This window comes from Triturus cristatus, chromosome 6 (assembly GCF_964204655.1).
Source record: "Triturus cristatus chromosome 6, aTriCri1.1, whole genome shotgun sequence".
In the NCBI taxonomy this organism is placed as follows: domain Eukaryota; kingdom Metazoa; phylum Chordata; class Amphibia; order Caudata; family Salamandridae; genus Triturus; species Triturus cristatus.
This window is the reverse complement of record NC_140589.1, coordinates 521,101,698-521,119,082: the sequence shown is the minus strand read 5'-3', so window position 1 is coordinate 521,119,082 and position 17,385 is coordinate 521,101,698. Positions and strand designations below refer to the sequence as shown.

General features: G+C 40.6%; 1 protein-coding gene across 1 annotated transcript in view; it reads left to right on the top strand.

The window, feature by feature from the left end:
* The window catches only part of CD109 (CD109 molecule), a 750,032-nt gene that overhangs the window by 414,700 nt on the left and 317,947 nt on the right, over window positions 1–17,385 (top strand). Inside the window, exon 20 of the mRNA XM_085610953.1 lies at window positions 17,099–17,212. Within this exon, the coding sequence (XP_085467079.1) occupies window positions 17,099–17,212 (114 nt within the window). The remainder of the gene's footprint in view (window positions 1–17,098; window positions 17,213–17,385) is intronic.

Genomic DNA, 17,385 nt, shown 5'->3' with positions numbered 1-17,385 from the left:
AAATTTGGAGAGAAGTTTATCAATATCTTTATAAAATTTTAATGGGAACTGAGTAGGAATCATGGAAAGAGTATAAAAAATTTTTGGAGCAATATTCATTTTAATAGATTCCAGTCTACCCCACCAGGAAAGATGTAGTGATGCCCATTTAGACGTTTTATCTTTAATATAATCTAAGACAAAATTACAGTTTAAAGTCATTGTAGATTTTATGGATGAGGAAAATAAAATACCAAGATATTTTAATTTAGTCTTTTGCCAAACAATTTCATTCATAGGTATCATATCAGGAGTACAATAAATGTTTAAAGGGAAAAATTCAGTTTTATTAGTGTTTAATTTGTAACCAGACACCATAGAATATTTTGTTATAATCTCTAATAAAGAAGGAAATGAGGATAAGGGGTCATTAATAAACAAAAGTACATCATCAGCATACGCTAAAGTTTTAATAATAATCTCATTAATAATAATTCCTTTAATGTTATCACATTTTCTTATAGCTGTAAGGAAGGGTTCAATGCCAATTAAAAACAATAGCGGGGAAAGGGGACAACCTTGTCTAGTACCTCTAAATAGGGAAAATTGATTTGAAACTTGGCCATTAATAAAAAGACGAGCAGTAGGAGCACAATATAGAGCTGAAATCATACGAATAAAATTATCACCATAGTTAAATGATGATAAAGCATGAAATAAAAATTGCCAATGCAATTTATCAAATGCTTTCTCAGCATCCAGAGCCATAATTCCTGCAGGAGTAGTTAACGTATGACCCTGTTCAATGACATGTAATAAAGTTCTCGTATTATTTGCAGAGTGTCTATTTTTCATAAAACCAGATTGATCCGAATGTATAATAGAATCTAGTACAGGGGATAATCGTGTGGCTAATATTTTGGCAAATAATTTACAATCCTGATTAATTAAAGAGATAGGGCGATAATTAGATACAAGGGTGGGGTCTTTATCAGGTTTGGGAAGAACGATAATTAAAGCTTCAGTAAAGGATCCTGAAGTAATTCCCGTAGAGCCAAATGTTGTAAAAAGTTGAAATAATAAGGGTAAAAGATGGGATTGAAACTCTTTATAAAACTCCGCCGGGATACCATCAGGACCCGGAGATTTGTTTTTTTTAAGAGATTTTATAGCGACTAAAATTTCATCCTTAGTAATTGGAGAGTCAAGCCCCATTTTATCTGATGGAGAAATTTTAGGTAGACCACATGAAGATAAAAAAGAATCAACTAAAGAGTCATTATGAAAATCAGGTTTATCATATAACTTGGAGTAAAAATTCAAAAATTCATTCACAATATCTTTATGAGATATAGCATTTTTACCATTGGATCCGTGAATAGAAGTGATTTGAGTTTTATCTTTTTTGATACGCAAGTAATTTGCTAACAATCTTCCAGATCTGTTTGCATTAAAACTAAATTTAGCTTTGGCCTTAGAAATCTGAACGCCAGCTCTTTTACTAAGAATTGTATTAAATTCATATCGAAGCTTTTGCAACTTACTTCTATATTGAGGGTCATTAGATGAAATAAAAAGTCGTTCATTTTCCGCTATTTGCTTTTCTAGCTTTTTAATACTGGCATTAAAAATATTATTTTCGTGAGCCATAATAGAAATAGTAACCCCTCTAATATAAGCTTTAAAAGCATCACATCTATTAACCAATGAGGTAGTACCGTCAGGATTAAATTGAAAAAAATCATGAATGGCAGAGAGGGCTTTGGTTTATTAAGTTCATTGAGAGCTATACCAGAATTCATTCTCCATCTAGGCTGGTTAGTAAAGGTGGAATTTAAATTTAAAATACAAGAAACCATAGCATGGTCAGAGACGTCAATGTTGCCAATCCTAGGGTTACTAACACAGTTGATCAGCTGCTTCGAAACTAATATGTAATCGATCCTAGAATGAGAATTATGTGGGTTAGGAAAAAAAGTAAAACATTTTTCTGTAGGGAAGTATAAACGCCAAATATCAACTAACTTTGTGGTTTGAAGAAATAATCTAAAAGCAAAATAAACCTTAGGGGGGTGGAATTTAGTACTAGATAATCTATCTAATAAAGGATCAGATATGACATTAAAATCACCTGCAACAATTAAAGGTACATTACCAATTTTTACATCCTCCGTTGAAAGAGTAGACCAAAAAACAGGGTCATCTGCAGTAGGGCCATAAACATTTAATAAAAATAAGATAGAATCATGAACTTTAACCTTAACAATTAAATATCTGCCATCCGTATCTGTAATTTTGCTCAAAACTTGGCAATGCGCTTTTTTCGCACATAATATAGCTACACCATTTTTCTTGCCATTAGCAGGAGAAGAAACAATATTGTCAACCCATTTTTTCTTCATATAGTTTAACATTTTATCATCTATATGAGTTTCTTGTATAAAACAAAAATCAGCTTTGCAACTACCCAAATATTCCAAAATTTTTGTACGTTTCACAGGATGGCGTAAACCTTTAACATTCAATGACACTACTTTAATATTAGCCATGACAAAATAAAAAGGAGAGAAGGATTAGAAAGAAGAAGGTCAGAAAAAGACACAAATGTGAAGAAGAAAGTAGCTCCAGAACACACAAAAGGGAATGGAAGAAATAAAATATAGCAAAAAAGACAAACAAAATACATAAATATGAACATTGGGACGCACACACGCTTTACAAGCATGGCCAGAACCGCTGGAGCCCAAAATATTATGAGTTATATAACTCTGTCAAAGAAGATCATACAGGAAAAAATCAAGTGGTAGGACCCTGAGTGTCCATAGTTTGCTGTATTTGTAGATCCAGAAATTGTCGCAGATCTTCAGGACGCTGAAAGGATTTTGAAAAATTATCTTTCCAAATGCGCATAGTTGAAGGGTCAAAAAGGCCATATTGGTATCCAAGGCTTCTCAATCGTGGGCGAAGGTCAGTAAATCCCTTACGCGTTGCAACAGTTTCCTTGGCAAAATCTTGATGAATAAAGATTTTGTGACCATTGACCAACAATGAAGGAATTTCTCTAGCTGCTTTTCTGATCATAACCAAAAGATGATGACGGAGAACTTTAAATATCATTTGTCTAGGCTTGGTATGTTGAGGATTGCGACGTGAAGGAATTCTGTGAGCCTTATCAATTTCAAATTTTTCTGGAAATTTGACGTTTAAAAGACCAGGAATTAAGTTCTCTAAGTATAGTCGACAGTTAGAACCCTCAACCTCTTCTGGTAAATTAAATATGCGAAGGTTGTATTGTCTATTGCGATTTTCCATGTCCAAAAGTTGTGAGCACAGAGGAGATATTTTCGCCACAAGTGGAGTAAAAGCGTCGACTTTAACTTTATTGTCCTGTATTTTAATTGAGTTGTCTGAGATTTTCATCGACATACTCGCCATTTCCATTCGTACATTTTTTATTTCAGTCGCAATAGTTTCTGTATTCGCACGAAGAGCCTGAATTTCCTCCAAAATTAAAGAAAGCGAAGGTTCAGATGACTCCACCACTTTTGATTTTATTGGGGCGGTGAAATCTGCTGTTTTCTTTTATTGTTGAGGGGATTTTTATTATCCATTTTTGAGAAAAACAATGAAATTTGAATAAAAATGAAGAAATTATGAGTAAAAAGAGCGAAAAGATGCAAAGCAATCCTCAAAAATACTGGTGCAGCAGCTAAACTGGGCTAGGGGAGTGGCTAGGCCCAAGCCAGGCCCTTTCCTGAAGTATGCTCCGCCCCCCTGACAGACTAACCAGGCAGTACCTCAATGCAGAGCTCGGAGCAGGAACCAGGGAGCCATAAACACGATTTCCCACGATCAAAACGGCCCGAAAACGCTTCACAATGCTGGTAAGCCTATAGTGTTAGCAGCGACCTCCTTTTAAGCACTATTCTGACAGAGAATCGTCGTTTTAAATGAAAAAATGGGCGAAAACGCGGAGGAGCTCACCGGGTGGCGGCCATCTTGAATCGCGCGCTCGCGCGTCTGTCCCCCATCAGGATGGGTTCTATCTCAACTGACCTTGAGCACAGCTTACAGAGGCAAATGTGGAAGCAGAATTCCATGGGACCTGGTATTCATAATGGAGATCATGTGTTAATTAAGGACCGACCCCAAGCATCAAGTTTAGACTGCAATATAAAGGGTCACAGTGGGTGGTGACTAGAATAAAGATAACAACGATTACTGTACAGCGAGGTACTGAGACTGTCACTCAGAATGTATTCCTGGTTAAATGAATTACACAAAGAGTGAGGGTGAGAGATTTGAAAGAACTAGAGGAGGAGGGAGAGAAATGTATACAGTGGAAAGGTGATGACCGTGCAGACGCCGAGAAGATAACAAACGCTACTGACGCCCAAGTGGTCAGAATACCAAGGTCACTGATGACCCAGGAGAATGCAATGGGAGGCATGTCTTTTACCCAAAGCCAGAGGACTATGCATGATGCCTACAGGAATCCAAAGCCTTCCCATCGCATAAGATACTTTGATCCTTCTAAAGGCCTGCATGTGTTTATCTTTTTATTTGCCTTTCTATCTTTATTTTGAAAGTGGAAAGGGATGTAATGTGCACCCATTGCAGGTTGATGTTATCACGTACAATGATTAGTGTGATGCACGTCAGGAAGTCATCCATTATGTGACTGTCTCTTTTATGCCTCCTAAAACTGCCGCACCACAGTGCTAAAATCTAAATTAGTATCTGAGATTCTGAGATAGTTCTGATATTTTAAAAGTGACCAATTCTGAAATGAATCTTGATAAATTAGATCTGCTAGAGATTTCTAGCTGCAGATTTCTTATCTTGGGTGTCAGACTAGATCCGAAAATTTGTCACAAGCAGTAGCCCTGTGCACCGGCATTCGGTTCCATATGGCATCATCTGCACTGGAAGTGATGTGCGAGGTGCCTATATAGGTAGTCTGCCCCTGGGCCGTTCATGCACCTCCCAGGGTTTCCAGGAGCCTGAGAGACCCTTGCCTAGTTGTGAGAATTCTGAGGCCATGCACTTCATATTTGGGCAGCCCGCCGATGGAGTGCCTTTGGGCCCCGCAGGCCCTGGGAGGGACCCCTACTGGTCTTCCATTGGCAGGTTCGCCCCTGGAGTGAGTTCGGCCCCTTGGATCTGTTAATGCATCTGGAGCGGTGCAGTCAAGCCACCTCAACCTTCCCCGGCACCCATCCCAGTGCCACTGGTGCCACGGATGATCCATGGCGGCACCACCCACCTCATGTCCATGTCAGTGCCTTATTTTTTTAATAGGCCTGGATTGGATGATGATGGGGAGGGGTCTGTAGACCCATATGGATACCAGTTATAAGATCGCGCAGACAATTGGTAGGAGGATGTGGCAGATGCCAGTGGACTGGACATCTCCCAAGACACTGGCCTGGTCTCTTCCCCTACCAAGGCTATGGAGGAGGGTGCCTCAATCGCAATGGTGTTGCGAAGGGCAGCTGAGGTCCTAGACCTTATGCTACCCTCAGTGGCAGTCCAAAAGAATGTCTTGAAGGAGTTGCTTCAGCCATTAGTTGCTCCCACACAACCATTACTCCCATTTAATGAAGCCCTTACAGATAACTCAGGGTCTGGTTCAAGCCCTGCACAGTGGCTCCTATTCATAGGATAATTACCTGCTACCATTGCTCCACCCCTTTGGACCCACCTTTCCTCACCCAGTACCTCCACCCCGGAGAGATTAGTGTTCCAGGCCCCCACCTCCAATGGTAACCCTAGCGCATTCCCTATCACTCCACCAGATAGGAATACAAAGGGTGGGATACCTTTGGGAAGAGGATGCTCTCTTCTGCCAGTCTGGCACTGTGGTCAGTGAAGACCACATGCCTCTTGGGCTGATCCTCCCATACCATCTGGGACTCGGTTGCACAAGTGCTGCCCATAGTCTTGAAGTAGGCCCGAGTCATACTCCCTCGAGAAATTGCTGATGGGAGGGATGAAGTTACAATACGATGTGGTCTGGACACGGCCGACTCACTGGACAGAGTGATTTAATCGTCGGTAGGCCTTAGATGCAATGCCTGGCTGAAAACCACTGTTTTCTCAGGGAGTGTACAATCTTCGCTCATGGACATTCTCGTTGATGGCTCTCAGTTCTTTGGAGAGAAGGTGGACTCAGCTCTGGAGTGCTTGAAGGACAGCAGAGCTACGGTCAGGTCCTTGGAACTTTCCATGGCTACTCGCCAACCCCAGTCCACTTTACTCCTCTTTTGTGATCACTTAAGGATCGTCCAACTTCGTCTTTAGATGCCCAACCACTCCGGCCAGCAAACAGAGCAATCTTTTCGTGGCAGAGGATGCGGTACCCACAGACCATATGGGACAATCAACCAGAGGTCAAGCCAATCCAGCCCATCTCCTTCAGCAGCTAGAGGCTCAAAACCCCTTTAGTATTCCCTCGGACCATCATGGATATCCACTGGGGGAGCGCAGGATACACTGTCTTGTGTACCACTGGAGATCAATAACATCAGACCATTGGGTTTTAAAGCTCGTCCAAAGAGGCTACTCCCTCCCTTTTGTGACCACCCCTACTCATGCCACCTACTTATGACAAGCTGACAGAGGACCACCTCTCCTTGCTACATCAGGAGGTGCCAACTGTCTTGGCCAAGGGAGCTATTGAAAAGGTGCTGGCAACAGAAGTAGGTTGTGGTTGCTATTCCCGCTACTTTCTGGTTCCCCAGGAGGACGTAGGCCTTCGTCCTATTATAGACCTGCGCCTTTTCAATCACTTTGTGAAAAATGAGAAATTTAAAATGCTTGTGCAAGTGCCCTAGACCCAGGAGACTGGATGGTATCGCTGAACTTACAGGACGCTTATTTTCACAGCCCCTTCCTGCCTGCCCACAGACGTTACCTGCGGTTTGCGGTTGGCCAAGAGCACTTTCATTCTGCCGTGCTGCCCTTCGGCCTACCCGGTGGTGGTAGCGGTGGTTGCAGTTCATAAATGGAGGTCAGTAATTCCAGTCTTTCCCTACCTTGACAATTGGCTATTGAAGGCGGGCTCGCCCTAGGCAGTCGTCTTCAAGCTTCAGACTATGGTGAACCCACACTTGACAACTTAGATGCTACCTTTCATTGGCGCTGTTCTAGACACCGTCCAGTTTCGAAACTATCCTCCCGTGCAGCGAGTCCAGGATATTCAGGCTATGATACTGATGAGGCTATTTGGTCTTATGGCCTCCTGCATACTTCTTGTGACACATTGGCATATAAGGACTCCGCAGTGGGACCTGAAGTTCCAGTGGGCACAGCATAAGGGGAATGTCTCCACATTGGCCCAGATCTTGGAGGGAACTGACGTGGTGGCTAACAAACAAGATTGTGTCTGTGGCAGACCCCTCTCACTTCACCATCCAGGGCTGACAGTGGTGACAAATGCATCTCTTCTGGACTGGGTCGGTCCATTGGGAGCTCAGAGTGCTCTGGTCTAAGGCAGAATCCAGACTCCCCATAAGCTTGTTGGAGCTCCTAGCGATTTGGCTGGCATTGAAGGCCTTCCTTCAATCAGGGGAAGATTGGTATAGGTGTTCGCGGGCAACACTACCTCCATGTGGTATTGCAACAAACTGAGCGGGGTGGGGTAATGGATACTTTGGCAAGAAGCACCGCACCTCCGGACATGGCTGGAACGTCAGGGCATAACCCTGGTGTACATTAGGGCAGACGAACTCAGCGGTTGATGCTTAGCAGATCATGATTGGCATCTCTATCCGGACAATGCGCAAGGTCTCTTCAAAGAATGAGGAAAACCTTGGGTGGATTTGTTCACCTCCGTTGAGAACGCTCAATGTCAGCAGTTTTGCACACTGGAATATGCAAGGCTCCTTTCGAGTGGAGCTCATGCCTTCTGTATGCCTTTCTGCCAATACCACTCCTTCCCAGAGTTCTCAAGTAGATCAGGAATAATCGGGCCCAGTTCATTCTTGAGACTCCTGATTGGGCATGGAGAGTCTGTTATCTCAAGCTGTTGAACATGAGCACAGGTCCTCCGATCAGGCTACTTCTTCGGGAGGATCTTCTGTCGCAGTAACAGGGCAGGGTTCTGCACCCAAACCGGAAAAAGCTTTGCCTTCATGCATGGAGATCGAGCAGCGACTGTTGACAGCTTTCAACCTTGCACCTGAAGTCTGCATTGTTAGCTTGGCAGCCAGGCGTACCTTGAATAAAGTGGTATATGCCTGCCGTTGGAGCAAGTTTTCGGGCACGGCGTATAGATAAACAAGTTGGCCATCTATCTGTACCCCTTTGCCAGCAGGGCTCTGCTATATGCACATTAAAAGGTTATTTGTCTGCCATGTCAGCATTTTTGTGGCTGCCAGATTAAAGGCAGAGCAGAAATGGACCATCTCACGATGGATACTGCTCTGCATCAAAATCTGCTATGCGTTTGCCTAACATCAGGTGTCTCCACCCAGTCGATCGCGAGCTACCAGTAGCTCGCAGAAACCTTCAGAGTAGCTCTCCACCTTGAGTTTATTTTTAACTAAGAACTGCAATAAATAAGTGTTGTGTTTTCCTTTTAAAGTTAAGGAAAGGCTATGTTTATTTAACAATATTACCAGGATGCAGATAGCAGAGCCTGATAAAAAAGCAGTGCTCCACTCAGATTTATTACCCGTGTGGGTCACAGAGGTTCAGAAATGAAGCACTGAGGTATTTAACTCTTACATAAAAGTCGCTCTCAACTCAATATTGGAGCATAGGAACAAAATTATATTTCTGAATGCTTTTAAATGAGAGAAAATTAAAATGAAGTTAACTTAATTAGGTTAACTCTTCATTTTAATTTTCGCCCTTTTTAAAGTGTCACCTTTACAAACACTAGGCATCTTTCTCCCAGTGGCTGGTAGACACAGTGCCATAATTATAACTGAAAAATACAGTCATTTCTTTTTTAAATGAAAACAAAAAAAATTATATGAAACATTGTCTTAATGTTTTTCTCTTCTTCAAGCCAATTAAGTCTTATGTTTTATAAAGCATGTTTCTTCACTTTAAATTCTTCACATTTAAACAAATGACTGTTTTCTTGTTATAAATATGACACCATGTCTACAGACTACTGGGAGTAATCTGGGTGCTGTTTGTAAAGACACTTTGACAACGGAGAAAATTACAAATATGGGTTTTATGTAATGCATATAAACATAAATGTAATTTACACACAACAGCCATCTTGCTCCCAGTGGCTGGCAGACTACGCTGCCGTATTTATAGCTGAAAAAGACAGTATTTTTTTCTAAATGGGAGAAAAATGTTCCATCAAGTGCAGAAAATGTTTCCTTATTTCGAAAACTTTTACGGAACATTTTTCTGCACTTAAAATTTCTCCCATTTAAAATAAAATTGTTGTATGTTTGTGTTGTACACATATGGTGAAAGCTGTGTCCCGTGCCATAAGTGCATAGGGCACAGGCTCTGTCACCCATACACATATATCCCGTTCATTAACACACATTTTCATGCACTCCAAAGACCGTACACTCACTGATGCACATGGCAGCCCTATCATAATACTGTTAGTTACAATATTTTGTTCAAACCATAGTTTTGGGATTACTGGGATTACTGGGTATTGGGTTTAAAGTCAATTAAGCTGGGCGAGGGGTGTCTGGTTACAATGCGCGAGTTACTTGGCCTTCAGTGGCTCACGGCAAATTTTCACTCATCAGATGAAGCTCTCATTACAGAAAAGGTTGGAGACCCCTGCCCGATATCAACCCCCTGAAGGTTTGCAAGCTCATTCTACCAGAGACAATGCTGCATCTACTGCGTTAGCTTGCAGGGTATCTGTCCTGGATATCTGTCAGGCAGCAACATGGACTTCCCTGCACACGGTTACGAAGCACTACTGCCTGGACAGTCGGGTGTGGCGGGCATTTCACTTATTTGGTCCTACAGGATTTTGGGTATCTATTGTAAGGTAAGGAATCTGAGGGTATAAATCTCTATCAGATGAACAAGTTACTTACCATCAGTAACTCCTTATCTAGTAGAGACTCTATCCAGCCGCAGATTCCTTATCAACCCACTCATCTTCCACACTGTGAACCAGATTTCAGATCAAAGGGTTTTTTCCCTTCTAAGGGCCCTAGTTCTATCGCACCAGTCGTTAGTGTTCTTTGTGACTCTGTGCTTCTGGCGTGGAAAGTCATGAAAAGAAGCTGATGGGCACTGCCCATGCCACTTCTGAGACGGACAACGGCGACGACGCCCCGCGGAGCCGAAAGACACCACCTAGAGGCTTGCAGGAGTACTGCGCCTGAAAAACTTCCGGATCCAGTCTGACACCTGGGGACTATTCTAAGGTAAGGAATCTGTGGCTAGATAGTCTCTACCAGACAAGGAATTACCAAAGGTAAGTGACTTGTTATTCACAATCATTATCACACCCACACCTCTCCTGTACAGAACAACCTCTTTAATCTCTTGAGCAGACCAATTTAAATTTGGCACACACAATGACTGATTACTGTGATTACGTGTACTGATGGAAACTAGTGTTTTTCAGCAGTAAATATACTATCCTTGGTGTGGCCAGTTAGGTTGTTAGTTGATAAAGGAATATTAGATTTATTCAGAGTATGTGAAATAGAATTTCATGTATATAATGAATGCTCTTGTGTAAAACATGTTTGGTCCATAGCTTTAAGACTGAGGTCAGGGTATTTTACATTTTCTGCATCTTAGAGATAGGAGGGTCTTCTATATTCTAGGGAGTTAAGTTACTGAGCATTGAAGTCTAGGATTACTGGTGAAGTGTATTTCTTGTACAATTTTTCTACCAAGTCAGTAGTGCAATGTGATTTGTTCTGGAATATTTTTTCACTAATCTCATCAGTTTCCATTGTGTAAGGACAGAATATATTTTCAGATGATGATGTGGCAAAGGTAATATCTGAAGAATTTTACACTAACAATTTAAGAAAACTGGATGTGTTCTCAATAAAAACTAACCGTTTGCAGTCTTCATCAGGTATTGAAGTGGTTCACTGACATAATATCAAAACCATAAGTATCGTGATACAGAAATTTCAATCACAAAAATACTGTTTTCCTATACACATAGAGGTAATGTACAAAAATATCGAAACAAATACTGTTTTACACTAATATAGAAAAAATATATACAAAAAATCCGTTTTTGAAATATTTATTTATATAGGAACAATTTGTAAATCTTAAATATTGTAACATATTACATACATACAATATACATTAAGTAGTTTTGAGTATTATTTAAAAATATATATCAATATATACATATTTAAACAAAAACACAAACATTGTGCATGTGTGTGTTTATATACACATGTCTAATCTAAAAATATTATAAAAATGTTAATTTTAATTTAAAACAAAATGTTCTATTTTTTATTCACTTATATAACCTGTATATATTTACATACACAGAATTTTTTTTTTTTAAATATACTACAATTTCTTTTGAAATATTACCAATTTAATTATTCATAAAAAGTAAACAACAAAGAAAAGTACGGTTTACTACAAATGTCTCAAATTACATACAGTCATATATAAATATATAAAATATAAAATTAAATACACAAGCACATAAACATTATATATATATTCAAAGAATATTAACACAACTAATAAACTCTAGGAAAAATAAACATACAATTCCCACTTCAATCTATGCAACAGTAGGGAAGCTTTGGACTCACAAGGAGAAAAAATTACTATTCCCACTCCAGTGTGTGCAACAGTATGGAAAGCGTGGTCTAAGGAGGAATAAAATGTACTATTCCCACTACAGTCTGTGTAACGTTAGGGAAGGCATTGTACTCCAAGGGGTAAAAATCTACTATTCCCACACCAGTCAGCTCAACAGTAGGGAAATCATTGGACTCAGGAGGGATAAAATGCACTATATCCACTCCACTAGGTGCAACAGTAGGGAAAGCATTGGACTCAGGAGGGGTAAAATGTACTATTCCCAATCCAGACTGTTAAACAGTAGAGAAAGAGTAGTTTGCATCAATCAAATACCATATTTTAACTCTATAAAATAACCAAAAATATGACATTCTAAAGATAAAAATGAATGGCCTTACTATGATGAGCAGTCGGTGGGCACCATCATCGCCTTAGTCGCTCGTCCCCCTTTTCTATTGCGGCTTGTGGGGCGGCCCAGAAAAGGGCCACAGCACAAGCCCCAATATAAATAGACATGTTTCACACGGTCCATTGATGTTTGGGGACACAACATGTGCCTGCCAAGCCCCATAGCGGTGGCAAACAGGGGCCAAATTCCCTCTCCATCTGCCTGCACATGGTGGTCCACGGGACAAGCTACAACACTAAAAATTACAATAAACTAAATAATGTGAAAACTAGATTTAAAAACATTAACAATTATACAATTTATAACATATACATTTAAAACATATGCATAAAGATAATACAAAAAACATTTTGTGCCACTATATTTTTGTAAATGATATTAACAACATAGATATTTTTGACATCAATATTATTTGCCTTAGAAAATCAATATTTTTGTCAACGATATTCCAGCTTCACAATATTTGTGTATCACGATAGTAAAAACTCGCAATTTATTTGTCACGATATATATATATTTTTTTTTTCAGCTAGCATTTTTTTCCCTATAACCAAGTAAAAAAAAGAATGTTTTATAGTAACATTTACTTAAGTGGTATTCATGTCACATTATTCTAAATATCATTGTTTCAGCTCCCTATCAAACATTTTGTGCTTAAAGTTGAACAATTCAAAGCTCATCATATTGCTGTCAGTTCCTGAAGTATTCCACAGCTTCCAGCATTTGTGTCATGATATTTTTAACTCAATATTTTGTCCGAATACTATTCAAGAAATTTGAGCCTCCTGTAAATTATCGGAATGCGACAAGGCATGAGTGGAGTGAGGCCCTTAAAGATGTCACTGACCTACATATATCAGTATGGATACGATGGGGAACACAGAATGCATAACAGTGACCCAAAACATATTTTCTTGCTGCAAGCTTGTAAATTCTAATAACACTAATAATTTTAAAATACATTTAGAAAGTGAAACAGCTACCCAAAACTGGCTGCCTATCACTTACAAAGTGTAGCTCGAAAACGTAGTGAAAGGGACACAGATCAGCCAGGTTTTCAAACCTTTTTACAAAACAAAGATATTGAGGTACATGAATAAAATGAAAAGAAAGAGTGTTCCAATATTTGGAAGCGAGATAGGAGATGACCGGCCTTCTCAAGTTTGCCTGACAAACGTGGAGACCATTGTCAAGGCAAACATCTGCAAAATGAAGGGTGTGCATAGGGCTATATTGAGTCAATCCAGCAGTTTTGAAAGCCGGGACAGCATTTTCAAGTGCACAGTTGCAGGTACAAGTGATTTGAAAATAGATATTTTGGCCATTGAAATGGAACATCAAGAATGGAGACCTCTAGGGAGCCAAGTGGCAAGGTTTTGAATATGCTGATTCCATTGTTGGGTGTATTTCCAGAGGTCCAGATCTAGGCAAATGCCATTATCAATCTGTGGTTGGATGATTACCTAAATCACAGTTATGTTGTGAAGTATCTGCAGATAGAATAGGATTGGTGATGGTATTGGGAGCAGCAACATCAGAGCCAGACTGCTTTCTCTATATAGCAACATACTGATATCATCAGATATGGTAAGGAGAGCAACCTCTGTGTCATGTAGTGGTCAGAAACCTGCTGGAACTTGGTGCAGAGCTTTGTTCTCTTCTCAGTATGCTAATAGCTCTTCTTTGAATTCCCTTTCCAGGATCATAGAAGGCAATGGAATAAGAAATATAGTCCTCTGCTTTGCGCCACACATCAGAACTAGTCATAGTATGGGTAGGGGATGTCTGAGGACAGCGCAACTGTGTGGACAGACTTTCAATGAGCTGTGTGAAGGCCTACTCCTAACCACAAGAGAGACAGGAATGAGCAAAGAGTTTACTTGAAGAGAGAATAGCATCATATAGCGATGGGTTTAAGCTGTAGTGATGAGAGCCAAGACTGAATATGACCCACTTTGTATGTCCGGGAGATTACAAGATGACATAGAGGCCTGGATTAGGATGTTGGTGGGTGTGACACCGATGGCACATCAGTGTTGGACCCCCAACATCTGGAATAGCATCATAATGTGGCAGGCAGAGGCATTGGGTGGAGGGACCGTCTGCAGCGCTTCCGTCGGGCCCAAGGAGCCTGTGGGTGCGTTGGGAAGACAACATAATCCCTTAATGATGGCGGCTCCGCCATCGGGTTTATGAAAGTGACATTGGGGGCCCCTAGCATGGCCCCCACTTCCCCTGGCCCTTGGCTTTCAGTAGAGGTGCCTACCACACGGTGCACAAGCTGCCATAGCAAAATGGATGTTTCCGATCATCCTGTGGGTGGTCACATCCTAATTCTGTGGTCGGAACGGCCGACCTATGGTCGGGTGGTGTCCAGACAGATACGGTGTTGAGAGGACTTAATCGTAATCAGGGCCAGTGTCTAATTGACCAGTTGCATCAGACTTCTCAGAAGCCTCAAACCAGATATTGGCGATTCCAAGCACAAGTAAATTAGAACCTTTAGGAACCAGAGACAATATAGCTTCACTCAAAGCTGTCCCGATGTTACAGATGGGTTCAGGGAACAATCTCAGAGGAGCTCCACAGCAGAATAAACATTAGATGCATTAATATAGAAGAGAAGAGTCTGGTCAGAGAATATGACAAACAGGGCAGAATAGAAATGGCATGTATCGGAAAATGAACACAAGGTTGCTGCTCCTACGGTCAAAACAAACCTGTCTGAATATTTTTATATCCCTGGGCCGTAACCATAGCGATGCTTGTTCCAAAAGAATCACGGAGCCAAGTTTCCACTGAAAATATAATATCAAACTTGAAAGAATCAATAAATAAGGCAATTTCAGTAGTATGCTGGGGGAGAGAATACACATTTAAATATAAACAAAATTCTAATCATATTGGCAATGAGAACTTCTAATGTTAAGACTAGCTATGTATTATCTGAAAAATAAGCAAAAACATAGCTTACCCTAGGAGGTTTTGAAGAGCCAATAGTTTGTCATGGACATAGCAGAGCCTTGAGTGCTCAAGGGCAGCGTGTCTAGTGCAAGGCGCTTTGCTGCCTGGTCACAGACGGGTGCAGGCATCCTTGCCATTGGTGTGTCTTTGATGCACCACCTTAACATACATTACGTAGGCATGCTCCTGATCCAAATATATCCCTATCTGAGTAGATGAGCATTACCCAAGAGACAGCCAACTACATACTGACCTCACACACCCCATGATGGCAGAGAGCAATGTGTTATGTTGCTTAGTTATCAGGAATGCTTGACTAGAGAGCATTTTTGGAATGTTTATGTTCAACCTTGAGTGATCCTTGGGGCAGTTGAAGGAAGGACACTGGGAATGGTAGTTGTGTCCTCCCATGCTCCTGAGCTAATAAATTAATTACTACTTAAATGGAATCAGTGCATCATTTCAACACCGGTTATGACTGCTGAGGAGCTGCATGAACCTATGTGTGCATCGGAGGGCTTACAGGAAGGTTATTCGTGTTACTGCTGATCAATTTTCAGGCCTCCATGGAACCTCCCCTTTGCTGCCTGGATGAACATGGGTTTTGAATTCCTCATGCTCGATTGGTGGGAATTCAATTGACTATTACATTTTCGGGTGGATTGTGGCTTAATTTGAGAAGCGTTCCTGGCTGACGTCTTCTGAACCTGACGCCTAACGACTGAAACCAGCATTAGAGCCATTTTCACTAAGGCATGATGTCACCCCTGCATCACCTCGAGGAGCTGTGTGTGCTGCAGTCCTGAGCGCGGTAGCCAGAAGCCTTGTCACGCAGATTGTTTGGACCACGTGTACTGTAGCCCTGAGCGCGGCTGCCAGAAGCAGTTCCTCACGCATCGCTGGGGATGCAGTGGCTGTACTTCCTGGAAGTGACATCATGACTAGGTACATGGTAAAAACCAGGATTTGTTGGTAAGGGAAAGAGTTGTTTTTTTAATGCAGAAGAAGTTGTGGAAGTATTGCAGAATGCAGTAAGACTCAGTAACGGTAAGGTTTGGAATCTAAAAAGGGTGACCAAAGGAAGAAGGATGGATGCAAAGGACATTTGGGAACAGCTATGACAGAGGAGCAGGATGGCGTAAGTATTCTCTAGTCACCAATGAGATTATTACTGATGTTGACTCTTCAATGAACCACAATTTAAAACAAAGGTTGATAAGGGAAAGGAAGGCTCCTGGTAGTTGAAGGTCTATATTATAAACAATTTGTATGTTGTTATTTGGAGTATTGTAAACAATTCATAGATTGTTATTTGGAAAAGAAAACTTAATTTTATGTTGCAAATTTGTTTTTATTCCTATCTCTGCTTTTCCTTCCTTTTTTCCACATCCTCCAGTGTTCTTTCTTTTCCTTCATCCCAGGTTTAATTTATATATTTTGTGTGTGTCTTAAATTTTCACTTCTAAGTATTTTTCCTTTTGGGTGAAAAGGGGGGGGGGGGGAGTGTTGTGTTGCTTAGTTACCAGGAATGCTTGACTAGTGAGCATTCCTAGAATGTTTATGTTCAACCTTGAGTTGAAGGAAGGACACTGAGAATGGTAGTTGTGTCCTTCCTTGCTCCTCAGCTAATAAATTAGTTGCTACTTAAATTGATCCAGTGCATCATTTCAACACAATGGCAAGAGGCAAAGATGGAGAGTGGGAGAGAAGTGACCAGGAGCCTGTTTTAGAAACTCCTTCTGCTGCTTGCAGCCACCAGATGAGGATGCAAGATAAGGAGGGTGAACATAAATGGCAAATGTTGGCAATAAACCAGGAAGTTACAGATAGAAAATGAATACTAAAATAGATCAAAAGCATAACACTGTAATATATTATTGGTCCTCCTCTTGAGTAAGGATTTTCTGCATAGTTTCTTGATCATTGTATTGCTATTTGTAACAATTACAATCTAATTCAGAACAACTGTTTGAAATGCTCTTCTATAAAATTGTGTTTCTTCAGCTACAAGCCTTCCAGCCATTTTTTATTTCTTTGAATCTCCCCTACTCTGTGACGAGAGGAGAACAGTTCATTTTGGAAGTTACCATCTTCAATTACTTGGCAGAAACTACTGAGGTAATATGAATAAGTAACAAGCTGGAATTCTTTTAATACCTTGTAATATTGTTGCCTTCTAAAAATGTATTTCCCTATAACTACTGCTTTATGCAAGTGTGAATAATTGAAGTAATTTCAAGGAGATAAATATATACAAAACAGAAAACTACAATTCACCAACTGTAAGTTTA